This window comes from Bison bison, unplaced genomic scaffold (assembly GCF_000754665.1).
Source record: "Bison bison bison isolate TAMUID 2011002044 unplaced genomic scaffold, Bison_UMD1.0 scf7180017864034, whole genome shotgun sequence".
NCBI classification, from domain to species: Eukaryota; Metazoa; Chordata; class Mammalia; order Artiodactyla; family Bovidae; genus Bison; species Bison bison.
In genome coordinates, this window is record NW_011494606.1 from 6,728,958 (window position 1) to 6,756,869 (window position 27,912).

At 44.0% G+C, this 27,912-nt stretch overlaps 1 protein-coding gene across 1 annotated transcript in view; it reads left to right on the plus strand.

Annotated features, from left to right (window-relative positions):
- PARP16 (poly (ADP-ribose) polymerase family, member 16) overlaps positions 1–27,912 on the plus strand; it is a 61,250-nt gene that overhangs the window by 8,016 nt on the left and 25,322 nt on the right. The window contains exon 2 of the mRNA XM_010834605.1: positions 27,698–27,886. Coding sequence (XP_010832907.1) covers positions 27,698–27,886 — 189 coding nt within the window. The remainder of the gene's footprint in view (positions 1–27,697; positions 27,887–27,912) is intronic.

Sequence of the window (27,912 nt, forward strand, 5' to 3'; positions counted from 1 at the left end):
ACCCACCCCCCGCCCCCACCAAGAAACACAATAAAGACTCCTGATTGCTTGATTAAAGGAAGCGGATACACAATTCATTTCAATTTTAGACCTAACCACCCCACAACCTTTCAAAAAGAATTGCACACCCTACTCCAATTTACACACTGAACCAACATGGAATTTTCCAGCGGGTCCTGAAGCCTTTGAAGTGACCAGACCAGACTATTGATTTATTTCTAACTAACCTCTCTCTTTGAACCCAGAAGGGTCAAGGTTAATTATATAATAAAACACACTGTGCCCAGCTGCCCCCTCTGAGGGTGCAGGGAGCCCCCAGACCTTTCTGAGCCAGTGAGAGGTGGATCGTATTTCTGATCCCTTCCCCCGCATTCATTTCCTTCATCAGGGCCCATTAAGGAGGAAGAAAAAAAAAAAAAAAAAAAGTCCGACCCCCTCATTTCCTCCCTGAGAGATAAATTTTAATTTGCTGGGAACCAACAAAGGGAATCTAAAGCTGCACCCTGCAGTTGATACATCTTGATGGGAGCACATTTTCTGGGATCCACTGGGAAAAGGGGTGGAGAGAAAAGGAAAAAGGGTGGGGAGAGGGGAAGCAAAGGGGTGCAGGCCCTCTCCCACACAGAGGGAAGGGAGCCCCATAGAGCCTGACACAGCAGAAGCCTCCTTTCCATTAAGCTTTCTTTGCTGGTTGAAGTGAGTTCCGCACCAGCCCCAGCTTCTCCTGTGTGTGCTTTTCGGCCCTCACCAGCCACCCACGGTGAGCACTACGGTAACCCCGCTTTCCCGGATGATGGGATAGGGTCCCAAGTGGTGTGATAAGTGGTGGTCCCACTTATCGCAGGAGGAAGTGGCAAGGCCAGCACTGGAATCCAAGCTTTTGTTCTCCTTGTAAAATAATGGATTCTTCCCACCTACCCCATTTTCCTAACCCAGGGGAATATTGTAAATGTTCTTTTCATTTCCATCATTTAAAGAAAAAAGATACAGCACTGTTATCTAATATATAAAATCATAAAGTGTTGGTCTCTTAATCATGTTAGACTCCTCGAGACGCTATGGACTGTAGCCGGTCAGGCTTCTCTATCCATGGACTTTTCCAGGCAAGAACACTGGAGTGGGTTGCCATTTCCTTCTCCAGGGGATTGTCCTGACCCAGGGACTGAACCCTGGTCTCCTGCATTGCAGGTAGATTCTTTACCATCTGAGCCATCTAGTATATAGTCCATTACAAAATGTCCCCAATTGTACCAACAATGTTGCCCCCTCACCGGTGTTTCCCCCATCCAGGATCCAGCCAAGATTCATCCACTCCCTTGGTTATCCTGTCTCTTTTTTCTCTTCTCTTCTAGAACAGCACCAGCCTTTTGGTTTTTCCTGACACCGCCATTTCTTTTTTTACTATTAATTTGGTTGAGTCAAGTCTTAGCTGTGGCTGCAAACTCTCGGTTGTGGCATATAGGATCTAGTTCCCTGACCAGGGATTGAACTTGGGCGCCCTGCATTTGGAGTGTGGAGTCTTAGCCACTGGACCACCAGGGAAGTCCCTCCTGACACTGACATTTCCAAAGGAACAAGGTCAGTTGTCTCTCAGATTAACCCCCATGTGGATTTATGTTTCCTCCTGACTATTTAGAGTGTTCTGTTGTTCTTGAACTCAGGTTCAGCCACTCGTTGCTCAAGAATCCAATACTGAGAGACACTTGTCAGACAAAAAGGAAAGACGGCTTCATTGAGTAAACTGGCAACACTGGGGAGAAGGTGGACTCTTGTCCCAGAGCACCAACTCCTAGGGTTTTGCTTGGAAATTACACAGGGAGAAGAGGAAGGGGCTACGTGCTGAGGAGAGGGTTGTGGGGTGTATGGTCAGCTCGTGGACATTCTTCTGATTGCTTGGTGGTGAGGTAACCCGGAATGAACATCATCAGCCTTCAGGTTTCAATCAGTCTGGGGTCTACTATGCTGTGGTCAGCAGGTAGTTACCTTCTTCTACCTGGTGGGGGTTTCAGTCTGTGCAAAATAGCGCAAAGGACATGGCTCAGAGGATGACCTCTAGCCCTTGAAGAGGAACTAAAAAGGTCCTCGACTTTGTTCAAGGGCTAAACTATTACTGTTTTGACTGTTTTTCTTTGCTTCCGCATTTCCCTCACTTCTTGATTAAATATATTCTTTGAAACTGGGGGAAGGCCTGGAGGCTACAGTCTTTCCACAGACAAGGGGCAGGCAGAGGTCGGGGTGCCCCGTAGTGTCCAGCTGGGTTACAGTAAGTAGGGCCTCACATCTGGAGGCCCACGATGCCAGCTGTTCTTGGCAAGGGATGGAGGATTTCCAGCTCCAAGGCCAAAGCTTGTTCTCGGCCTCTTGGGGGAATTCCTAGCGTGGAGAGAATGCCGAGTAAATGATTCCACCAGGGGGCGCTGTCGGCACTGGCCGCTGGAGAAGCTCGCTCTCTGGGACTCTTCCAGGACCACAGACGGCAACCTTGAACTTTGGGAAGAAGGCCACCCATCACAATCATCACAACCTGACATGCACTTCTCTAATTCTTCTCTCTGGAATGTTCCTACATTTGTGTCGAGGCTTCATCCCTCCGTGAGGCTGTCATGACTCGAGCAGAACCAATGTTCCCTGCTTTCTGCTCCTGCAGCTTCATGTTTCTGCCTCATTGCATGGCTTGTCTCCACATAGTAGAGGTCACCGAGGAGCTCTTCCTAACGCCCCTTTGTCTAGGGCCCAGCCCACGGTCCACCAGAGAAGGTTCCCATAAATATTTGCCAAGTAAATTGTAACCCAAATGAAATCAGTCTGTCTTGTGGTCAATCTCAATTTCACCTTTGAGAGAAAGACCCAACATCCAAAACCAAATTGAAAATCTATTTAAGTCTTTGCTGAACAGCCTGGAAGAGATGTCAGAGGATCAATTATATTACATACCATATGCTAAGGAGTCCAGAGTATTCTCTTTGCCCACCTTTCTCCCTATCATCTCATGGCTCCACTTTCACTTCCCAACCTCCCTTCTTTCTCTTATTCTTGTCCAAATCCCTCCTCCCTCTTAATCAATTTGCTCTATGTCTTTTAATTTTTTAAGTTAAAGTCAAATAAGCAATACACAAAAAAGTCCTCACTGTTAAAAAAAAAAAATAAGGAGATTCCCTGGCAGTCCACTGGTTAGGACACGGCACTCTCACAGCTGAGGGTCCTGATTCCATCCCTGGTTGGGGAGCTGAGATCCCACAAGTCTCAAAAAAGAAAGTAAAATATTACAGAGATCCCACTTCAATCACCCCAAACCCAGTCCCCCTCCCAGGGATAATTAATCTTGTCAGTATAATATAAGATCCTTCCAGGCCTTTCTCCATTTAATTATAGATTTCTATAAGTACCCAAGTCAAATATGTGTGTGTGTGCATGCTCAGTCACTTCAAAGAGCCATGTCTGACTCTCTGCAACGCTATGGACCCACCAGGCTCCTCTGCCCATGGGATTCTCCAGGCAAGAATACTGCAGTCGGTTGCCATGCCTTCCTCCAGGGGATCTTCCCGACCCAGGGATTGAACCTGAGTCTCCTGCATTGCAGGCAGATTCTTTATTGCTGAGCCCCAGGGAAGCCTTAAAGTCAAATATATGGTATACACGATAACGACATTTATATTTGCTGTTTCCAGTTTTCAGCACTGCATTTGGTGCCCTTGGCCATCTCCCTGTGGTCGCCAGTGTGTGTTTCTCTACAGCAGGAATGAGAGGGTTTGCTGGGTCCTGGGCCACAGGCCCGTGGAATGACCGTCTTTAGTGACTGTGTGAGCTTACTGGCCACCAGCAGGCTGTGAGAGGACCCAGCCTCCTTCTGTCTTGCACAGGCAACTTCCTTCCCCTCCCAAGGCTGCTCTGAGGATCAGAGAGCATCCTGGGAACTTTGCCCATCAGTAAGTGCCCAGTTCAATCCCAACAAGCCTCATCCATCCACCTTAGCTGATTCAGAAGGGATTAACTCTCTAAATACTGTAGTTGTGTTCAGGTTGGCATGATCTCTTACCTGGCCTCCTTCTCCAGTTTCTTGGTGTCCTGTCTTCTCTCTGTCCCCTGGCCCCTCTCCATCTCCTTGATGGAGCCCACCCACCCACTTGCCTCTCTGACCCTCCAATCCTCCTGGAACCAGTGCTAGGAATGAACCTGCAGCCCCTCGGCCAAGTCCTCACTCAACTCCCCTGCCCACTTTGGCTCCTGCCCAGGGCGCAGGATGCCAGCCCCACCAGGACTCCCGCCTGCTTCAGGCATCATGTGTCGCAGCAACCCTGCAAATGTTGTGGACTGAGCATTTTTTCAAGGACATTAAATGTTTTAAAACTAAATCACAAAGCAACAAGTAATGGCACCATAATCAAATGGTCATGTAATGCAACTAAAACATGCATAGGGACTTCCCTGGCAGTCCAGTGAGTGGTTAAGACTCCAAGCTTCCATTGCAGGGGGGCCAGGTTCAATCCCTCATCAGGGAACTGAGATCCCACACGCTGTGTGGTACAGCCAAAAAACAACACTCCCAAAACAAAACCCATATCGGTTAAAATACTTAGTGTGGTAAAATTTTAATTAAAAATAAAACGTGTCTTTTTTCACATTCTTACTGTTCTCTTAACTGAGATCCTCTCTTTTTTCCCTTTTAAAATTTTTTTAAAAAATTATTTATTAAAAAAGGCTATCATCTGTGTTTTAAAAAAGTAACATTTATTTATTTGGCTGCACCCAGACTTAGCTGTGGCATGAGGGATCTTCGATCTTTGTTGTGACTTGCAGCATCTTTAGTTTCGGTGTGCAAGCTCTTAGTTTCAGCAAGTGGGATCTAGTTTCCTGACCAGGGATCAAACTTGCACCCGCTGCATTGAGAGCCTGGAGTCTTAGCCACTGGACCACCAAGAAAGTCCCTTTTCGTTTTGCTTTGATTCAGATCAACAGAGAGGGTCAGTGCCTAATTTTAGTAATGGATGATGGACTCCCTTATGGAGCACAGACTAGAGGTCACGCACCCATGTTGACACACTTTAAACTTATGAGGTAGGTACTACCATCATCATGCCTGCTCATGGATGAAGCATCTCAGGCGCGGAGACGTTAAATGACTTGCTTGAGGTCACACAGCTAGGAATTTAGAAAAGCTGGGATCACAACCTAGGCAGGTGGCACCAGTGCTTGGGTGGTAGCCACTGTACCACACTGCCTCTCAGCCTTAATATGGGCAGCCCTCAGCCTGCAGCTAGGCACATATGTTTGTTTTCCAAAGCTCTATCAGAAAGCAATATTTGGAAAACTTATTCTGATGTTTCACTTGAATCTCTCAACAACACTAGGATGGAAGGGAAGACCCAGCTTAGGGCCAGCATGATGCCCGGTACCCAGTCTGAAGGAGGTGTGTCCCCAACTTGGAGGTGCCATGTAGCATGCAGCACTGGGCAGTGTGTGCACAAGGGTGCGCATGCATGCATGGATGTGAGCATGGGCACAAGCATGGTGTGCGTGTGTGGGCATGGCCATCTTGGCATGACCATGCAGCCCTGCGCTGGCTGAGAGGCATCTTCCATCCCCGCAGGGAGCAGGCATGGGCAGATCACCTGTGTCATTGCAGGCAGAGAGAGGCTGCTCAGACCAAGGGCAGTGGTGTTTGTTTCTGTCACACTCTTATCTCCACTTCCCTGAGCCCAGACCTTAGCATTATAAAATGCCAGGGCTGGGATGAAAACATGGAGATTATCTAACTCAGGCCCTCCCTTGAGAAATGGAGATACCAAGCCCCAGAGAGAATACTGTTAAAGTAAAATATAAAATGGAGACTGGACTTGAGAATTCCCTGAGCAGATAAAACCATCTAGGCTCTGAAAGCAAAACAAAAATCCAGCTTATTTCATGAAGCTAAGTAAAGTGCAATTTTAGGTTATTTCTTCTTAATGCCTCTGACAATCATAAAAGAAAACTTCAGTCATTTTCCTAAAAATGGTATGAGATGATCACTTTAAACCACTGCCCTGCCATCTGAAAACCCAATGTAATAACCATAAGCCATCTTGTAACTTCATGCCCTTGCATTTCACATCAGTCTTTGAATTTCAAACCTTCCGGTTCGTGAACTGCTTTTATAGGCATAATAAACTCTTACTGAACACTGTTTAGTAACAGTATTTAAGCTGAAACTCCAATACTTTGGCCACCTGATTTGAAGAACTGACTCATTGGAAAAGACCCTGATGCTGGGAAAGATTGAAGGCAGGAGGAGAAGGGGACCACAGAGGATGAAATGGTTGGATGGTATCACTGACTCGATGGATGTTTGAGCAAGCTCTGGGAGATGGTAAAGGACAAAGAAGCCTGGCGTGCTGCCGTCCATGGGGTTGCAAGGAGTCAGACACGACTGAGTGACTGAACTGAACTGAACTGAACTACTGTTTATTGATTTGGTGCTTTTAGTTCAGCTAGTTCTGGATTTTTGGAAGTACTCAGCTTCTTAGGGGCAGAGCTGGGGTGAGAACCCACATCTCCCCATCCAGTTTCGTGCTCTTGCCACAACCCCACTGCCCAGACTTTTGTCTGATCTACAGTAGTCATATAAGGATGTGAGAGTTGGACCATTAAGAAGGCTGAGCACTCAACTGTGGGGCTGGAGAAGACTCTTGAGAATCCATTGGACAGCAAGGAGATCAAACCAGTCAATCCTAAAGGAAATTAACCCTGATTATTCATTGGACTAATGCTGAAGCTGAAGCTCCAATATTTTGGCCACCGAATTTGAAGAGCTGACTTTTGGAAAAGACCCTGATGCAGTGGGCAAATTCTTTCACTATGTGGGGTTTCAAGAGAAGAAACAGGAAATTGTGTCTTTGAGGAAGGTCCTGGGAATGTTTGTGGAATGAATGAATGGAGCATAACGGGGTAACAGGAGCCCTGGGAGAGATTGAACAGGAGAGGTTGTTGGTCTCTTCATCAAAAGAAAGGGTCAGAAAGTCCCCTGTGTCACCTTGGGAGGTAAATTACCTTTGAGGAAATAAAGAGGCTTCTCTGTGGTGGAGAAAGGGTTAGACAACCCAATTGTCCTGGAAAGGGGGCGACATTGGAATTTCCATGTGTTCTGGACCATCCTGGGGCTGCCATTAGAAAGGCAGGATGGGAAGTGGATCTGGGGGTGGGCTTTGAAAGGAAGGGCAGCTAGCACTTGGGATTTGGGCCCAAGGAAATAGATGTGTATCTGGGGCTGCCCTCTCAGCAATGTGACAGACTGAAAACAAGGAAGGGATATTTTCATGCCCCGAAGACACCCAAATCAAGGTGCCACCATTGAATGGAAGTCCCCGTCTGTATGATCAGACCACCCAACATGGTTGTTCTCTTGCTCTCTATACCTCCCCGACCTGTCCCTGCCTCACCTATACCCTCCTCACCCGACTGACCTTCCCTCTTAACCATAGAGCCTAATCACGGGGGTAAGCCTACATACTGGCTCCCGGCCCCAGCTGGCGCTTGTTGTAATATCCCCATCAGAACTGCTCCACCAAGGTGATTTATTAAAGGGGCAGTGCAAGGCGTGGGCCTCTGCAGGTTTCTCTGGCGACCGACAAACTGATCTGATGTCAATTCTCTCTGTAACTGGTAACCTACTTCCTTTCCCAGAAGTAAGGACTGCTGGTGAGGTGTCTCTCCAGGGCCTTGCTTCAGTATGTAGGATCCCCTCATCCATTAAACCATGGAGGCCTCTGTTGCTGACTCTAGGCTCTTTCTTCCGACTTGAGGCTGGGCGAGTACAGCGCTTGCAGGCCTGAGGGGTGCAATCCAAGCTGTCCTTTGCGTCCTTGAGGTGCTGTTTGCTTGGTGATGAGGCGTGGCCAAGAGCAGTACTGGCTGCAGGGCTTTTGTGAGGAAGGCACTAGAGGCTCTCAGATCTTGAGAGTTTGGGGCAAATGGTGTGTGTGTGTGTGTGACCTGGTTTCTGGTTTTATTTGCCACAGTGTGCCTGGAGCAAGATATGCCTGTTTCTGAAGACACAGGGAGGGTCTCTGCAGGAAGCCTCTGATTTACTGTCTAGTTTTGAAAGACAAGAGCAATGTTTTATTTGGCATATCACTTTTAAACATCTCCCTTTTGAATCCATTCTCTCTTCTGCTTCCCACCACACCCTGCGAGGCAGGCAGGGAGATACCTCTATTTTCTCACAGAGAGGACTGCCTCCTGTGGAGATCACTTAGCAGGAGACTGTCTTTCTCCTGCGGCTCCTTTCAAGGTTCCACGGTCCTGGCCAGGGACGACAGGAAGGACGAGACTGAATCTGTCGAGGGGAGTGTCTTTCTAGCCTGGGAGGAAAGTCTAGCCCGTGGTGACATCCAGCAGAACGTGAAACCAGCTGTGCTGTCTTAAAATATCACTGCAAGAAGGGTTCAGAGAGGGAGAGTCGAGGCCTTTTCCTTTTCCAAAAGAGTATTAAAATCAGCTTGTTGAGTGCCATGACAAGGCCTCTTGAAGTAATAGAAACATTTCAGAGAAAGTAAACACAAAAATACATTGAAAATGTAAACAGAGATTAGTCAGAAAGCAAAAGGTACTTTGGAGAGAAATGTCCAAATTTCGTGCTTTGAGAAAGAAAACTAATAAAATTGACAGATTCTGATGAGATTTATCAGATCAAAAAGGAGCGAAAGGATAGTAAGTAAATAGTATTGGGAATAAAAAAAGGGGACATAACTGAAGGGACAGCAGAGACCTAAATAATAGAGATTATAAACACCTGTGTGCCGAGAAATCTTACCACTGCAGGAAATGTATTGTCTATGTATCTCTCTTAGAAAAACTGACTCAAGAAGACAGAAGAGTTAAATGTCTATAACTAATAAAGACAGGAATCAGTAGCAAAGTTTTAGGCCTCAAATGAAAATTTTCTATTTGCAGCAACATGGGTGGCCCTGGAGGGTATTACACTAAGTGCAGTGAGTCAGACAGAGAGACAAGTACTGTATGTTACCACTTATATGTGGAGCCTAAAAAATAAGCAAAGGAAACAACAAAACAGAAACAGACCCACAGGCATACAGAATAAAGTCAGTCAGTCAGTTCGGTCACTCAGTCGTGTCCGACTCTTTGCGACCCCATGAATCGCAGCACACCAGGCCTCCCTGTCCATCACCAACTCCCTCCCGGAGCACTCAGACTCACATCCATCGAGTCAGTGATGCCATCCAGCCATCTCATCCTCTGTCGTCCCCTTCTCCTCCGGCCTTCAATCTTTCCCAACATCAGGGTCTTTTTAAATGAGTCAGCTCTTCGCATGAGGTGGCCAAAATATTGGAGTTTCAGCATCAACATCAGTCCTTCCACTGAACACCCAGGGCTGAGAGAATAAAGAAGCGGTAACCAATGGGGAGAGGGAAAGGAGGCGGGCAAGGCAGGGGTAGAGGATTAAGAGGTACAAACTACTATGTATAAAATGAACAAGTAAGTACCAAGGATATATTGTACAGAACAGGGGATGTAGCCAATATTTTATTGTAACTTTAAATACAGTATAATCTATAAAATGTGAATCACTATCTTATACTCCTGAAACTAATATAATTTTATAAATCAACTATATCTCAATTTTAAAAAATAAATAATAGATAACTAATGGGAACCTGACTGCATAGCACAGGGAACTCCAGTCTTGATGCTAAATGGTGTCCTAAACAAGAAGGAAATACAAACAAAAGAGTGATGTTAGCAGTCCAGGGGATTCTCAAGCGTCTTCTCCAGCAACACAGTGTGATATATATATACACACATCACAGCTTTTGAACTGTGTTGCTAGAGAAGACTCTTTGAGAGGCCCCTGGACTGCAAGGCAATCAAACCAGTCAATCCTAAAGGAAATCAACCTTGAATATTCACTGGAAGGACTGATGCTGAAGCTGAAGCTCCAATACTTTGGCCCTGATGCAAAGAGCTGACCCTTTAGAAAAGACCTTGATGCTGGGAAAAATTGAAGGTGGGAGGAGAAGGGAACGATAGAGGATGAGATGGTTGGATAGCATCACCAATTTAATGGTCATGAGTTTGAGCAAGCTCCAGGAATTGGTGAAGGACAGGGAAGCCTTGCAGAGAAGGCAATGGCACCCCACTCCAGTAATCTTGCCTGGAAAATCCCACGGACGGAGGAGGCTGGTAGGCTGCAGTCCATGGGGTCGCGAAGAGTTGGACATGACTGAGCGACTTCACTTTCACTTTCACGCATTGGAGAAGGAAATGGCAACCCACTCCAGTGTTCTTGCCTGGAGAATCCCAGGGACGGGGGAGCCTGGTGGGCTGCAGTCCATGGGGTCACAAAGAGTCAGACATGACTGAGCAACTGAACAACAAAAATATATATATACACACATGTATAGTGATTCCTTTTACTGTAGGGTAGAAACTAATACAACATTGTAAAGCAATAAAAATTAAATAAAAATTTAAAAAGCAATAAAAATTAAAATAAATTAATAATATAACCAAGTTGGGTTTTCCAGTGGGCTGAAAGTCTGTGTCCCCTCCCACCAAATTCATATGTTGAAACCCTAAACCCAGTGTGATGAATTAGGAGACAGGGACTTTGAGAGTAATTAGGCCATGAGGGTAGAGCCCTCACGGATGGGATTAGTGCCCTTATAAATAAGAGGAGGCCAGAGTGCTAGCTGGCTCTCTTTTCTGCCCTGTGAGGATACAAGAAGTCAACAGTCTGCAACCTGGAGGACGGCCCTTACCAGAACCAGCGCCGTGCTGGCATCCTGACTCCAGACTCACAACCTCTGGAGCTGTGAGAAAGAAGTCTCCGCTGTTACCCGGTTTATAGTATTTTGTCATAGCAGCCTAAGACAAATTTATCCCAGAAATGCAAAATTGGCTTAACATTTAGAAATCAATGTCACTCACCACATTAATAATTTAAAAGAAAAAAAGCACATGATCATCCTAATAGATGCAGCAAAACTTAAGTAAACAGAGAGTATAAGCAAGTACTCGATAAAAGTTATCTAATACTTAAACATCATATTCAATGGAGAAATATTTAAAGGCATTTCTTTTAAGATCAGGCGTAAGAAAAAGAGGTCCACTATCATTTCTACTTCATATTATATAAGATCAACGTTGTATATGCTAACTGTTCAATAATAAAAGAGAAAAAAATCAGAAAAGGAGTTTTAAAAATTGTGTAGTTAGATAGTAAATTCAAATTATGAAAACTCCTTGGTAGTCCAGTGGTTAGGACTCCATGCTTTCACTGCAAAGGGCTGGGGTTTGATCCCCGGTTGGGGAACTAAGATCTCACATGCCACGCAGTATGGCCAAAAGTAAATAACTTATTTAATTAAATAAATATTAAATAAATAAATTCAGATCCCATAGGATTTTTCTTTTTTTTTTTTAATGTGGATCATTTTTTGTCTTTATTGAATTTGTTATAATATAGCTTCTGTTTTACACTTTTTTTTTTTTTTTTTGCCACGAGGTATGTGGGATCTTATAGAAACCTGCATCCCTTCCTTGCATTGGCAGAAGTCTTAACCACAGGACCACCAGGGAAATCCCCAGTAGGAATTTTCATAGAAATCAGAAGGCTATTCTAAACATTTTTGGAAGAACAAAGGATAGCCAAGTTACTCCTGAAAAGAAAACCAAAGAGAGGGATTAAGCCTACCACTTTCAAGTCTTATTATAAATCCACAGGAATTAAGATGTGTGATATTAGCTCAGGGATAGATAAGTTGGACCCACGGAACAGAATGGAGAGCCCAGAGTGTTTATGACATTGATTGTGGTAACGATTTCATGGGTCTGTGCCGGTGCTGCTGCTGCTAAGTCGCTTCAGTCGTGTTCGACTCTGTGCGACCCCATAGACGGCAGCCCACCAGGCTCCCCCGTCCCTGGGATTCTCCAGGCAAGAGCACTGGGGTGGGTTGCCATTTCCTTCTCCAATGCATGAAAGTGAAAAGTGAAAGTGAAGTCACTCAGTTGTGTCCGATTCTGTGTGACTCCATGGCCTGCAGCCTACCAGGCTCCCCCGTCCCTGGGATTCTCCAGGCAAGAACACTGGAGTGGGTTACCATTTCCTTCTCCAATACGCTACTTCAAATACAACTAACGCGACAGCAAAAAAACTCAAATCTAATCTTATAATATATTAATATCACGGATCGTCACGGGTCTGTACTTAACTCCAAACTCATCACATTGTACACCTTAAACATGTGCAGCTTTTTGTAGGTCAATCACACCGCAGTAGAGTGGTTTGAAGAAAAAAACAGTGAGCACAGAAACATTCCCACTCTTGCAAGGAAAGCTGATGTCTGTCAGAGCTGTCACTGCAGATCAGTGGGGAGACAGCAATAAATAAACAGTGCTGGGTGATTGTCGGAAATAAAAGTGACCCGAACTTCACACCATATAAGTCCCTTACATACAAATGAGTTCCATTCTGAGAGCACAGTTGTTTAAGTCCAGTTTGTTCATAAGTCCAGCAAAGTTAGCCTAGGTACCCAACTAACACAGTTGGCTATATAGTACTGTACAACTGAAGTGACTTAGCAGCAGCAGCACCATATAGATTTATAACATTTTTCACATGAATGATACATAACAAAACAAAAAATAAAGAAAACATTTTTAATCTCACAGTATAGTACCATGAAAAGTATGCTAGTTTCGGCTACATCACCACTGCTGTTACATTTGCTTCCGGACATCCTGGGCTGAAATAAAGCTACTGTACTACTGTACTCTACATAGCACTACTCAGTAAGGTACACAAAAGCACAACCATTTGTAGAGGATGCACACACATGACAATGTACGCCAGACACATGAGTCAGCGTATGTGACTGGACATGTGAACACACATTTGCCTCTTTGAGAGTTCACAATGTGAAGGTTCATATGTAGAGGACTTACTGCACAAAAATTCAGTTCCAGAAGAATCAAGAACTTAAATATATGTTATGATATAACTTAATATACTTAATATATTTCATATTTATACTTATATATATTTTATTATATATATAGTATATATATTATAGTGTATATAATATACTATAATATATATAGTGTATTATATATACTATATATATAGTATATATATTATACTAATATACTTAATATATTTCATAACTTAATATAACATCATGAAAAGCATAACTTTAAAAGATACAGGACGTCCTTGGTGGTCCAGCGGTTGACTCCCCACCCCCACTGCAGGGGGCGCAGGTTTAATTCCTGGTAGAGGAAGCTCTGTGCTGCCCTGGTGGCTCAGATGGTAAAGAATCTGCCTGCACTGCGGGAGGCCTGGGTTCAGTCCCTGGGTTGGGATGATCCCCTGGAGGAGGGCACGGCAAACCACTCCAGTATTCTTGCCTGGAGAATCTCTATGGGCAGAGGAGTCTGGCGGGCTATAGTCCATGGGGTCACAAGGCTCTGGACATGACTGAGCAACTAAGCACAGCACACAGAGGAAGTTCTGCATACTGTGCAGTATGGCCAAAAAGAAAAGAGAAAAAAATTACATATATATATATATATAATATAAAGATATATAGAATTTAATAACTTGAGGCAATGAATTATTAAACACACACACAAAGGAAAAAATCAGAATACAATTTTTTTTAATAAGATCAATCTGACAATATTAAAATTTAGACCAGTTCACCAGAAGAGACTAAAAAAGTTGGACAGGGAAGCCTTAAACTGGGAGAAGGAAATTGCACCACATAACCAGCAAAGAGTATGTATTTAGACTCTGGAGGACGTCCCTGGTGACCCAGTGGTTAAGAATGCGCCTGCCAGTGCAGGGGCTCAGGTTCCATCCCTGGTCTGGGAAGATCCCACCTGCCATGGGGCAACTAAGTTTGTGTGCCACAACTACTGAGTCTGTGCTCTAGAGCCTGCAATTCACAACATCTGAAGCCAGCGTGCCTGAAGTCAGTGCTCCACAACGAGAGAAGCCACGGCAATCAGAAGCTGCAACAGGAGAGTAGCCCCCTGCTCGCAGCAACTAGGGAAAGCCTGAGTGGCAATGAAGACCCAGTGCAGCCATAAATAAATAAAAACCAAAGTCTTACTTAAAAAATAAAATCTCTAGAGTCTGTATCAAAAACTACAACCACTTAGAAAATGATATTGCAGCAAAAGACAAGTACATGCATTTCATGGAAGAGATACCATGAATGGCCAAAACGTCTTTAAAAAGATGTTCAACCTCATTAGTAATTAAAGAAATGTACATTAAAACTAAGATATAACTACTTTATGATTACCAGATGGGTGAAATTTAAAACCTGAATATACCAAGGGCCAGTAAGGCTGAGAAACGATGGGAAAATACATAGGCCATTGGCGGAAGTATAAATGGGTACACTCGCTTTGGAGACAAATTATTATACCTGTCTGCCCTAAGAAATCTGTGACTCCATTTCATTCTTAGGGAAAGAAAGCCTTACACAGTCTCAACAAGAAAAACATTATTCTAATAACCAAACCTGTAATAAGTAAAACAGACAATCCAGCCCTAAAGCCATGAAGGGAGAATAAGATCTACAGTCTATTATACTTTGAGCTGGCTTTTTTTTAGTTACAATCTGGTTGAGCGTTTTAAAAACAAAAGTCCCAATTAAAACATTTCAATCATAAAATACACCCTGGACTTCAAACTTAATACAAAAGAAAAAACAATAACCACGTTTTTTCCCGAAATTATCTAACTAACCAGCCCCTAAAATAATCAAAACCCCCATCAACTTCACACATAACTGCTCATCAAGGAAGATTAAGCCATGTAAATAAAGAAAACAAACATACGCTTTCACATTAATCACTTGTGATTAGAAAAGGCAGAAGAACCAGAGATCAAATTGCCAACATCCGTTGGATCATTGAAAAACCAAGGGAGTACCAGACAAATATCTACTTCTGCATTATTGACTATGTCAAAGCCTTTGACTGTGTGGATCACAACAAACTGTGGAAAAATTCTTCAAGAGACGGGACTACCAGACCACCTTACCTGCCTCCTGAGAAATCTGTATGCAGGTCAAGAAGCAACAGTTAAACATGGAACAACAGACTGGTTCCAAATAGGAAAAGGAGTTCGTCAAGGCTGTATATTGTCACCCTGCTTATTTAACTTATATGCAGAGTACATCATGAGAAATGCTGGACTGGATGAAGCACAAGCTGGAATCAAGATTGCTGGCAGAAATATCAATAACATCAGATATGCAGATGACACCACACTTATGGCAGAAAGTGAAGAACTAAAGAGCCTCTTGTTGAAAGTGAAAGAGAAGAGTGAAAAAGTTGGCTTAAAGCTCAACATTCAGAAAACGAAGATCATGGCATCTGGTCCCATCACTGCAGAGCAAATACACGGGGAAGCAGTCCAAGAATTTTTGGCGGGGGCTCCATAATCACTGCAGATGGTAACTGCAGCTATGAAATTAAAAGGCTCGCTCCTTGAAAGAAAAGATATAACCAATCTAGACAACACAGTACAAAGCTGAGACACTAACCTTGCCAACAAAGGTCCATCTAGTCAAATATATGCTTTTCCTGGTAACCAGGTATAGACGTGAGAACTGAACTATACAAATAAGAAAACTTAGCACTGAAAAATTGATGCTTTATTAACTATAGTGTTGGAAAAAGACAATGAGAGAAACTAACCAATCCCATCTTAAAATCAGTCCTGAATTTTCATTGGAAACACCAGTGCTGAAACTGAATTACCAATACTTAAAACCCCCTGAGAGCAAAAAACTGCCTCATTTACAAACTGACTAAACGTAAGGCACATATATCTTCAATTCAATCATTAAGGATTATACAATAATTTCCCAAAACCAACAATAAATACACACACCTCCACAAGCTTTCTCCAACTTTTCAGCACCTTAACAAGCTTTCTCCGTTGTACTTCCTAGTTAAACGAGTTAGATCTTATTTTTAACCAACATAAGTAGCTTTGCCGAAGCAAAGCCTCAAAAAATTGGTTTTAGACTCAGAGTTGTTCCTCTCCACGGAAATCTTTAGTAAAAGGCGAAAGATTTATACGATCTGAAGAGAAACCAGAGTATAACCTACCCAGTAGTAATTCACAGCTCCAGTAACAGAAACTCCTAGATCAGTGAGAGTGACTAGCTAACACCGAGAGCCAGTGCCTGAACAAAAATTTCTAGATTACTCTGTAAACAAGGGTCTAATTTCAGAAAACATAGGTAAACGAAAATTTGAAGTTTTATAATTTTAAACTTGTACGGTGTTTAGCGCTGGGAGGGTATGCAAATAAGGCAAGTGGGCGGCCTCTCCGCTCGGGAAAGCTGTCTCCACGCACCGCCCCTGTGTCAGCACTAGGGGGCGAAGCGGCGGGCGGGCTGGCTGGCATGGACACGCCGCACCCAGCGGAGACCCGGGTTTCAGATGTTTTGTGTATGTCTGAGTTTGATTTCTGTTACAGACTTTGCTGTTAAATTGAAAAAGAAAAAAAAAATAGCAAGTGATTGGCACCAAATTCATGACCGTGGTTCCTCCCTTCGGTGGATTGACGGTTTTCAAAGTTTGACAATTTCCTTTTTCTTGAACTGCGTGGTGGGCACACAGGTGTTTTGTCTGTTTGTACCATGCACGTCCAAGATGTACACTCTGGAATATTCTGCCGTTTGAGAAAAATTCATAGCCGTGTCCTGTTTAAAATTGGAGCTTTGGATATTCCCAGGGGGTCCAGTGGTTTGGGCTCTAGCTTTCACTCCCTGCTGGTTCCTTTCCTGGTATGGGAACTGAGTGAAGTCGCTCAGTCGTGTCTCTTTGCGACCCCATGGACTGTAGCCTACCAGGCTCCTCGGTCCATGGAATTCTCCAGGCAAGAATACTGAAGTGGGTTGCCATTTCCTTCTCCAGGGGATCTTCCCAACCCAGGGTAGGGGAACTAAGATCCCTCAAAATGCGCAGGCAAAAAAAAAAAAATGGCGCTTGCCGCGCTGGGTTTCAGATTTCCTGCCTCCTGATCTGATGCTACTTGTGGCGATGAAATCTTGTTATTTCAGCTCCAGACCTCGAGTCTCATCTTATTTAGAAAACAAACCAAAAAACCCCCATGAGCTGTACTCTCCTCTGCAGTGCTCAGGAACGGGCTCCGACAGTCTACAGAGACTCCTTAACGATTTTGGTAACTGAAAGTCTTGGGAAAGGAAATTGCAGTTCTTTGATTCTTTTCTGGAGGCCGTGTCAATATTCCACTTCCCAACTTTGATACCTCTCAGTTGTCATGTTTGGTTTGCTAGTTTTTCTGCTCACAATATATTTGACATTATATTTGGTTTAAATTAGTCGAAAACAGCTTTTGGGGGATATAATCCACTTACCACACACTTCACCCATCTAAAGTGTACAAGTAAATAAATGGCACCCCACTCCAGTACTCTTGCCTGGAAAATCCCATGGACGGGGGAGCCTGGTGGGCTGCCGTCTATGGGATCGCACAGAGTCAGACACGACTGAAGTGACTTAGCAAGTGGCTTTTAGCATATTCAGAATGGTGCGATCATCTCCACAATCGGGTGGCGCTAGTGGTAAAGAACCTGCCTGCCAATGCCGGAGGCTTGAGAGACTCAGGTTCAATCCCTGGGTCGGGAAGATCCCCTGAAAAAGCAAATGGCAACCCACTCCAGTATTCTTGCCAGGGGAATCCCATGGACAGAGGAGCCTAGCAGGCTACGGTCTATAGGGTTAGAAAGAGTCGGATACCACTGAAGTGACTTGACACACATGCACACAATAGTGTTTTTGTTTTGTTTTGGCAGGCCTGTGAACCATATGGGATCTTGGCTCCCTAACCAGGGGTGAAACCTGCACCTCCTATAGTGGAGGCAGGGAGTCCTAACCACTGAACTGCCAGCGAAGTCCCCACAATCTAGTTTTAGAACATTTTCATCAACCCCAGAAAGGAATAGTTCCCATTAGCAGTTATTCCCCAGCTCTCCCATCCCCCAGCCTCTGCCAAATGCTGTCTCTAAAGTGCCTATTCTAGACATTTCACACCAGTGAAAACATACAACTCCCTGGCTTTTTGTGACCGGCTTCGTTCACTTAGCCTGTTTCTGAGATTCATTCACACCATTCATTCATTCATTTGTTTTGAGATTCCTTTGTGTTCTTCCATATTTCACAGTGTGATGGGGAGTTAAAGACCCACGGAGGTGCAGCGTTCTCACCCTATGACGATAGTTACACCTCACAGGGCCTGGCCAGGGGCTCAGTCACTGAGGGGACAGGAAAAGTGTTTCTCTGCTCCTAGATTGGGGGGGACCTCTGGTCTCTCCTTCATTCTGAAAGGGTCCTGGGCAGCTTTCACTTGCTAGAGAACTACAAGGAGGGTTAACTTGTTTTTTAGCCATTCCAATCTCCATTGATGTTTCCAGGACTTCTGACTCCAGAGCATGGACACACCTCTGATTATAAATATGGGGTTTGAGGGGCTGAAACAATTTGTTTATAGTGTGCCTGGAATTTCCATTTCTGGCAACAATTCATACTAGTATGCAATGTAAGGTGGCAATCCCCAACCTGTTTGGCACCGGGGACAGTCTCATAGAAGACACTTTTTCCATGGTTGGGAGTGGGGGGATGGTTTCATGATGATTCAAGTGCATTACACTTATTGTGCACTTTATTTCTATTATTATTACATCAGCTCCACGTCAGATCATCAGGCATTGATAAAAGGCATACTAAAAAATATAAAACATAAAAACCTTTATTGGAATTTTTTTTATTGAAATTGTGATTTGTTCTTGTCTTCTTCCTGACTCTAAAGGGAACATTAATAACACATTCTGTTACATGTGGTGTTTGCTCCAGGTTTTTGGTTGCTAAAATTCTTCCTTAGGTTAGGCAGATGTTAAATTTTACCTATATTGTTGTTAAGTCGCTTAGGCAGATGTTAAATTTTATCTATATTGTTGTTCAGTTGCTCAGTCATGTTTGACTCTTTACAACCCCATGGACAGGCAGTATGCCAAGCTTCCCTGATCTTCACCATCTCCTGGAGCTTGCTCAAACTTATGTCCATCAAGTTGGTGATGCCATGCAATCATTTCATCCTCTGTCAGCCCCTTCTACTTCCTCCTTCAATTTTTCCCAGCATCAGGGTCTTTTCCAATGAGTCAGTTCTTCACATCAGGTGGCCAAAGTATTGGACTTTCAGCTTCAACATCTGACCTTCCAATGAATATTCAGGATCGATTTCCTTTAGGATGGACTGGTTTGATCTCCTTGCAGTCCAAGGGACTCTCAAGCGTCTTCTCTGCAACATCACACCTAAATGTATAATGAATGGGTATTTGAATTTATTCTTTTTCTGCATTTGTGGAATTATTATAGAATTCTTTTGCTCTAATCTCTTCCAGTGAGGGTCTACATTAAGAGATTAATGTTAAATCAGCCTTACCTGTTCTTATGGATTGTTCTCTAGTTCCTTTCTGTTGTGGCAGGATCCCAGAGGCTACCGCTACAAGTGGCAGGTCTGAGACTTAGAGCAACACCTAATCCTTCCAGATTCTGCAGGGGAGAAGCACGCTCCTGTGCAAGGTAAATTGGGCCTCTAGGTCTCAGCTCTTGTCCCTTTCTCCTTTCTGCTGCAGCCTCTGTTGGCCACAAGGGGGCGCTTGCTTCCCCTTTTAGTGCTCAATTCTGCCACAAGTACCTGCGTGCTGTCCGGCGACCGCATGGACTGTAGCCCGCCAGTCTTTTCTGTTCATGGGATTATCCAGGCAAGAATACTGGAGTGGGTTGCCATTTCCTCCTCCAGGGGCTCTTCCTGACCTAGGGAGGCAACCCGCCTCTCTTGTCTCCCTCGTTGGCAGGCGGGTTCTTTACCACTAGCGCCACCTGGGAAGAAACTTTGAAAACGTAAACGTGAAGTGGCTCAGTCGCGTCCGACTCTTCGCGACCCCATGGACTGTAGCCCGCCAGGCTTCTCTGTCCATGGGGATCCTCCAGGCAAGAATACTGGAGGGGGTTGTCATTTCCTTCTCTAGGGGATCTTCCCGACCCAGGGATGGGTCTCCCGCATTGCAGGCAGACTCTATTCTCTGCGCCAGCAGGGAAAGATACTTTAGGTGCAGAAAAATTACAAACTTACCCCAAAATAACTAACATCAAATGCTAAAGAATCACACTAAGCAAAGAAAATAATCGATAACAGGGCTGTAACTCCAAAATAGTGGCTCAAAGAAAAATAGTTTTATGAAAGTACTCTTAAATAAGATTAACTTTGGAAACTCCCTGGCAATCGAAAAGTTCGGACGCTGTGCTTTACTGCTGAGGCCCCAGGTTCAATTCCTGGCGGCTCACTCACTCATGTCTGACTCTGCGACCCCATAGGCTACAGCACACCAGGCTTCCTTGTATTTCACCATGTCTGGGAGCTTGCTCAAACACTTGTCCATTGAGTTGGTGATGTTCTCAACGTGTTCTCTAGAACCATTTTGTTCTCTACGTTGTCCCCTTCTCTCTACAGGATTTGATTGCCCTGGTGGCTCAGAGGGTAAAGCGTCTGTTTTCAATGCGGGAGACCTGGGTTTGATCCCTGGGGTTCGGGAAGATTCCCCTGGAGAAAGCAATGGCAACCCAACTCCAGTACTATTACCTGGAAAATCCTATGGACAGAGGAGTCTGGTAAACTACAGTCTACGGGGTCACAAAAAGTCGGACATGACGGTGTGGCTTCACTTTCACAGCATTTAAAGCACATGTGAATAACATTGTAGAAGCACCTCCAGGATTAATGTACTATGATAACATTTCGGAAACATTGGAAAAACCTACTTGGTTCTAATAAGCTGTGTTAGTCAAAGTTATTTCATCAACTTATTTTTAGTGACTTGATCAGGTAACACCTCAAGAAATCTTTAAAAGCAAGCGACAAAATCAGAAAGCCATACTGTACATGCCTACCTACTGTTATTATATAACTAATGTGTTATTAACAGGTATATGACACAGCAGTAGTCTATAAACTGTACGGAAAATACTAGTTCTTACTTTTAGACAACAACAAACAGCCTCGCATTAAGGAAGGCTTACAAAAAATTGGTTTAGAACTCAAAATTGTTTCTCTCCACGGAAATCTTTAGTAAAAGGCGAAAGATTTATACGTTTTGAAGAAAAACCAGAATACACCTGTTACTTCCCATAATTCATTTCCAGTAACTACAACTCCTAGTACACTGATGGTGACTATTTATTCCCAAAGTCACTACCTGAGGAAATTTACTCAAAGAATTCTGAAAATAATATTTTCACATTTAGAAAATTCAACTAAGTAAAATTTTTTTATTAAACTCGAAAACTATTAAACTGTTTGCAGTGCATTGTGGGTATGCAAATGAGCCTGAGTGATCGCCCTTCCCCCTCGGAAAGTACCATATTCAAACCCGGCTCTGGGGCCAACTTTAAGGGCTGACGCCATGGCTTGGCTGCCTATGATCTAAACTCCGGGTTGGTCTACTAGAGACATTCTGAGTTTATCTGTTCGCACACTGGGACTTTGATATCTTTTTTTTTTTGGTATCTTTTAAATAAAATAATTTTCTGATAGTTGAGGTGGGGGCGGTCCTTGAGGATAGATAGCAAAGTAATTGTTAATATGAAGTCCAGAATAGTGGTTACTTACAGTAGGGAGTGAGGAGTGTGACTGGGGAAAGGACCACAGAGAGTTTCAAAGGTGTTGGCCCTATCTTTCTTCTTAAACTGGGAGGGAGGCAGCAAGGTACCTTTTTAAAAATTTTTCTTTATTTTGATGTGGATAATTTTTAAAGTTTTTATTGAATTTATTACAATATTTCTTCTGTTTTATATTTTTTGTTTTTTTGACCTCAAGACATGTGGGATTTTAGTTCCTTGATCAAGAATCAAACCTACAACCCCCTGCATTGGAATACCAAAGTCTTAACCACTGGACCACCAGGGAAGTCCCCATTTTATTACCTTTTCAATTATATTCAGATATCATATAACACCGTGTATCATATTCATGAGCATTGTGAATCTTCCCCATCATTGACGTCTATTTTTATGTCTTTTCATCTAGCTTTTTAAATTAAATATTTTATTTAAAAAAAACACCTTTTTTGGGCTGCGTTGTTGCTTTTGCACAGGCTTTCACTAGTTGTGGAAAGCAGGGGCTACTCTTCATTGTGGTGTCTGGCCTTCCCACTGCAGTGGGAGCACAGGCTCTGGTTTCGGAGCACAGGCTCTAGGTGCGCCGGCTTCATTAGCTGTGGCACATCTGCTCAATGGTTGCAGCTCACAGGCTCTGGAGCTCAAGCTTAGTTGCTCCAAGGCATGTGCAATATTCCTGCAGCAGGGACTGAACCCAGGCCCCAGGCACTGGCAGGCAGATTTTTATCAACTAAGGCATCAGGGAAGTCCCTCCTACAGTTTTATAAATTTACAACAAAGATTTTTTTGGTTAGATTTACTTTACCCTAAATACTTTGTAGTTTGGGGGGCTAGTATAGATTTTTTAAATTAGAATTTGTTGTTGACATTATAGTATTAGTTGAATTTTATTTATTGCTCTTGCATGGGTTAAGCCCATGCACCACAGTTACTGAGCCAGTGTGTCTAGAGCACCTGATCTGCAACAAGAGAAGCCAATGCAATGAGCAGCCCACTGCAAGGAAGACCCAGGGCAGCCAAAAATAAATAAATAAATAAAATATATATTAAAAAGGGCTTCCGAGGTGGCGCCAGTGATAAAGAACCCGCCTGCCAATACAAGAGACATAAGAGATGCCAGCTTGATCCCAGGGTCCAGAAGATCCCCTGGAGGAGGGCATAGCAACCCACTCCAGTATTCTTGCCTGGAGAATCCCATTGACAGAGAAGCCTGGTGGGCTACAGTCCGTAGGGTTGCAAAGAGTTGGACACGACTGAAGTGACTTAGTATGCACATATATAAACAGAAAAATGATCCTGCATCTTCAGTTTTTACTGGACCTCAAAAATTATTTGGTGGAATTGTTTTAATTAAGCTAATAGCGTTGTACTCCTAGTATATTGCATTTTTTTTCTTCTTGCAGTGTAGGTGGGTATTGAGTTAATCATAAGTTTCCCTTTTAATATATAAATATGGAAAATTATACTCATAGATTTTGTATCATAAATTAACTCTGCATGTATAACCTAAACTCAATTTAGCAACAATGGATTTTTAAGTAGACAATTTTGTAAGAAAAGTTTCAAACATTTTAAAATTTTAAAGAAAAATTGTGAAGATAATGCAGAGTTTCTGTATACCCCACACCCAGTCATCCCAATCACTAACGTTATCAATATGGTACATTTATTATAATTGATGAATCAGTAGTCCATAGTTTATTCAGGTTTCCTTGGTTTTTATCTAATGCCCTTTTTGTGTTCAAGGATCCTACCCAGGATACTACATTTTATTTAGTAGTTGTGTCTCCTTAGGTTCCTCTGGCCTCTGAGTTTCGTAGACTTTCCTTGTTCTGATGCCTTTGAGTTTTAAGGTATACTGATATTGCATAGACTCTCCTTGTATTGGTGTTTTTCATGTGTGGCTGTATTGGGTCTTTGTTGGGGTTGTGCAGGCTGTTCCTTGCAGTGCGTGGGGCTTCTCTAGTTGAAGCGCATGGTCTTAGTTGCCCCACAGCTGTTTTAGTTTCCTGACCAGGGATCAAACCGATGGCCTCTACATCGGAGTGTGGACCCTTAACCACTGGACCACCAACGAAGGCCCTCCTCCCCCATTGGGATTTATCTGATGTTTTCTCATTATTGGTGGTGGTGGTGGTTTAGTTGCTAGGTCATGTTTGACTCTTGCAACCCCATGGACTATAGGCCACCAGGCTCCTCTGTCCATGGGATTTCCCAGGCAAGGATACCAGAATGGGTTGCCATTTCCTTCTCCAGGGGATCTTCCTGACCCAGGGACTGAACTTGTGTCTCCTGCATTGCAGGTGGATTCTTGACTGACTGAGCTACCAGGGAAACCCTTTCTCATGATCAGACTAGGGTAATATGTTCCTGAGAGGACGTCTACATAGGTATATTTCCATTTTCATAATTTCATTTCAAAGGTACATACATCAACATAATGTATCACTGTTGATATGATGACATTAATCAGCTCTAGAGAGGGGATGGGGATAGGGGTTGAATCAATCACCAGTGGTCAATGATTGGATCAACCATGCCTAAGTAATGAGGCCTCCATAAAAGTCCAAAAAGGATGGGGTTCAGAGAGCTCTGGGGTTGCTGAACACGTAGTGATGCTGGGGGAATGGTAACCCCCCACCCGAAAGAGCATGGAGAAAGCCCCTTCCCACATATTTGCCCTGTCATCACTTTCATTTGGCTCCTCCTGTGATTCTATATTTTTATACTCTAGGAAGTTAACTTTTTCTGAATTCTGTGAACCACTGCAGCAAATTAATCAAATCCAAGGACAGGGACATGGAAGCCTCCGATTTACAGCTAGTTGGTCAGAAGCACAGGTGATAACCTGGCCTTGAGATTGCAACAGAAAATTATGAGACATGCAAAGAAATAGGAAAGTGTGACTCATACACTGGGGGATAAACAGTCAACAAAAACTGCCTGTGAAAGCAACCAGATGTTGGGTTTAACAGGCAAAGCCTTCAAAGTAACCTTTATAAATATGTTCAAGGAGCTAAAGGAAGTGATTGAAGAAAGAAAGGAAGGAATGAGGATAATGTTACATCAAATAGAGACTACTTTATTGATAGAAATAAAAGAGAAATTATTCAAAAAAGAAACAAATGGAAATGCTGGAGTTGAAAAGTATGATAATTGAAACGAAAATTTCACAAGAGGGCTCAGTGGTAGATGTAAATTGACAGAAGAAAGAACCAGCAAATTTGAAGATAGACTGAGAGAGATTACATAATCCAAGAACAGAGAGGAAAACGCTGAAGACCAGTTACCAGAGCCTCAGAGAAATGCGGGATACCATAAACACATCAACACATGTGTAATGGCAGTACCAGAAGAAGAGACACGAGAAAGGAAGAGAAAAAACATTTGAAGAAATAACAGCTAAAAACGTCCCAGATTATAAAAATAATCATTTACACATCCAGGAATCGAATGGATTCCAAATAAAATACAATTTAGTGAGGTCCACAGACACAGCACAGTATTGAATAAAAATGCCCAAAGCCAAAGACAAGCAGGGAATCTTAAAAACAGCAAGAGAATAATGCCTCATCACTTACTCATAATAGCCAAACGGGAGAGGCAATCCAAACGACTGCTCAGTAATGAATGGATAGACAGAAGGTGGTATATGCAGATAATGGAATAATATTCAGCCCTAGAAAGGAATGAAGTATCGATGCATGCTACAACACGGACGGACTTTGAAACATCATACTCGAAGGGAAAGAACAAGTCACAAAACACCACATGGTATGTGACTCCATTATGTGAAATGGCCAGAATGGGCAAGCCTAAAGAGACAGAAAGCAGATCAATGGTTGCTTAGGGCTGGGGTACTTGAGAGCATAGGGTGGTGATAGCCTAAGTATATAGGATTTCTTTTTGATGTGGTGATAATGTTTTTAAATTCACGATAGTGATGGTTGCACATATCTGCAAATGTACTAAAAACTCTTGTTTTACACTTTAAATGTGAATTGTGTGGGCTGTGGATTATATTTCAATAAAGGTGGAGAAGCTCTATACAGTTAGCAAAAACAAGATTGGGAGCTGACTGTGGCTCAGATCATAAACTCCTTATTGCAAAATTCAGACTCAAATTGAAGAAAGTAGGGAAAACCACTGGAGAAGGCAATGGCAACCCACTCCAGTACTCTTGCCTGGAAAATCCCATGGATGGAGGAGCCTGGTAGGCTGCAGTCCATGAGGTCGTGAAGAGTCGGACATGACTGAGGGACTTCACTTTCACTTTTCACTTTCATGCATTGGAGAAGGAAATGGCAACCCACTCCAGTGTTCTTGCCTGGAGAATCCCAGGGACGGGGGAGCCTGTGGGCTGCTGTCTACGGGGTCACACAGAGTTGGACACAACTGAAGTGACTTAGCAAAGAGCCTCTTGATGAAAGTGAAAGAGGAGAGTGAAAAAGTTGGCTTAAAACTCAACATTCAGAAAAGTAAGATCATGGCATCCAGTCCCATCACTTCATGGCAAATAGATGGGGAAACAATGGAAACTGTGACGGACTTTATTTTTGGGGGAGCTCCAAAATCACTGCAGATGGTGACTGCAGTCATGAAAATAAAAGACGCTTGCTTCTTGGAAGAAAAGCTAGGACCAACCTAGACAGCATATTAAAAAGCAGAGACATTACTTTGCCGACAAAGATCCATCTAGTCAAAGCTATGGTTTTTCCAGTGGTCATGTATGGATGTGAGAGTTGGACCATAAAGAAAGGAAGCACCGAAGAATTGATGCTCTTGAACTGTGGTGTTGGAGAAGACTCTTGAGAGTCCCTTGGACTGCAAGGAGATCCAACCAGTCAATCCTAAAGGATATCAGTCCTGAATATTCATTTGAAGGACTGATGCTGAAGCTGAAACTCCAATACTTTGGCCACCTGATTTGAAAAACTAACTCATTTGAAAAGACCCTGATGCTGGGAAAGATTGAAGGCAGGAGGAGAAGGGGATGACAGAGGATGAGATGGTTGGATGGCATCACCAAGTGGATGGACATGAGTTTGAGCAAACTCCAGGAGTTGGTGATGGTCAGGGAAGCCTGGTGTGCTGTAGTCCATGGGGTCGTAAAGAGTCGGACATGACTGAGCAACTGAACTGACTGAAGAGTTTTTTCTGAGACCATAAGGCTCTCAGACACTTTTTGATGCTTCTGGAGCAGTACAGGTCTCACAGCATCCAGAGGTTTGATGTGGTTTGATGCCGACTCCTGGGAACAGCCAGCACTGATTGGAAGTGAGTGTGAGCCTGGGAAACCATGTGATGGCTGGTGGTCTAGTCTTGCTCTTTCTCCCAAAGTCATACATAAATGAGAGCAAGGACCTCTCCTCTGAGCTCAGGGTGCTACTCAGTCTGGATGGAGAAGGTTTGGGAAGTTCCTCCCTTGGAGGATGCTTGAGTGCAGAGGTGTGGGGAGGGTGTTGAGGTGCTTCTTGGTGTAGGAATTAGCCATCACGTGTGCTTAGATTTCCATGTGACCATGAGGCCAAAATGTGGGGGTTATCTTAATGGGGTTGTGAGTTGGCAGAGGGGATGAGGGTCTGTCCCTTCCCTCCTGCAGAACCGGGTCAATCTGCTCTCTGCCCGCCCCTATTACTTTTCTCCAGGGGGGCTCCCTTTCTTAGAGGCTCTCAAAGGTCTTGTCTGAGAAGCCAGAGACTTTTGCAGTGCAGCGAATTCTGAAAAGCAGAGGAAAGGTCTTTTGGTTTTTAGAATCTCGGATTCACGCAGCTGGCTGTGGAACCTTGGGCAATCATGGTAGCCCTCTGAAACCCAGTTGCCCTGGGTGTTAAATGACTTTTTCTGCGTCAGCCCGTTTTGGAGGGATATGATTCCAGAGGGAGGCAGGAGGTAGTAGCAATTCTCCAGGTGAGACCAGCAGGCTGAGCCCGCGGTGGGTCAAAAGTGCGCCTGGGTCAGTTTCTACTCGGGGCTTCAGCGAGGATGGCCGCAGCAGCGTGGGCGACGCCGCCGGGGCCGCACACAGGTTAGCCGGGGACCACGCGAGCAAGGGCGCGCGGACGCTCCCAGCACTTGGGAGTGGGCGGAGGCGGACGCGGGAAGGGGCGGGCCCTCGCTGGGCGGGGCGGAGCGCCAGGCCGCGCCCGAAGCTCGGCTGGGAAGACAGGTAGGCCCCTGCGTTCAGGGGGGCGC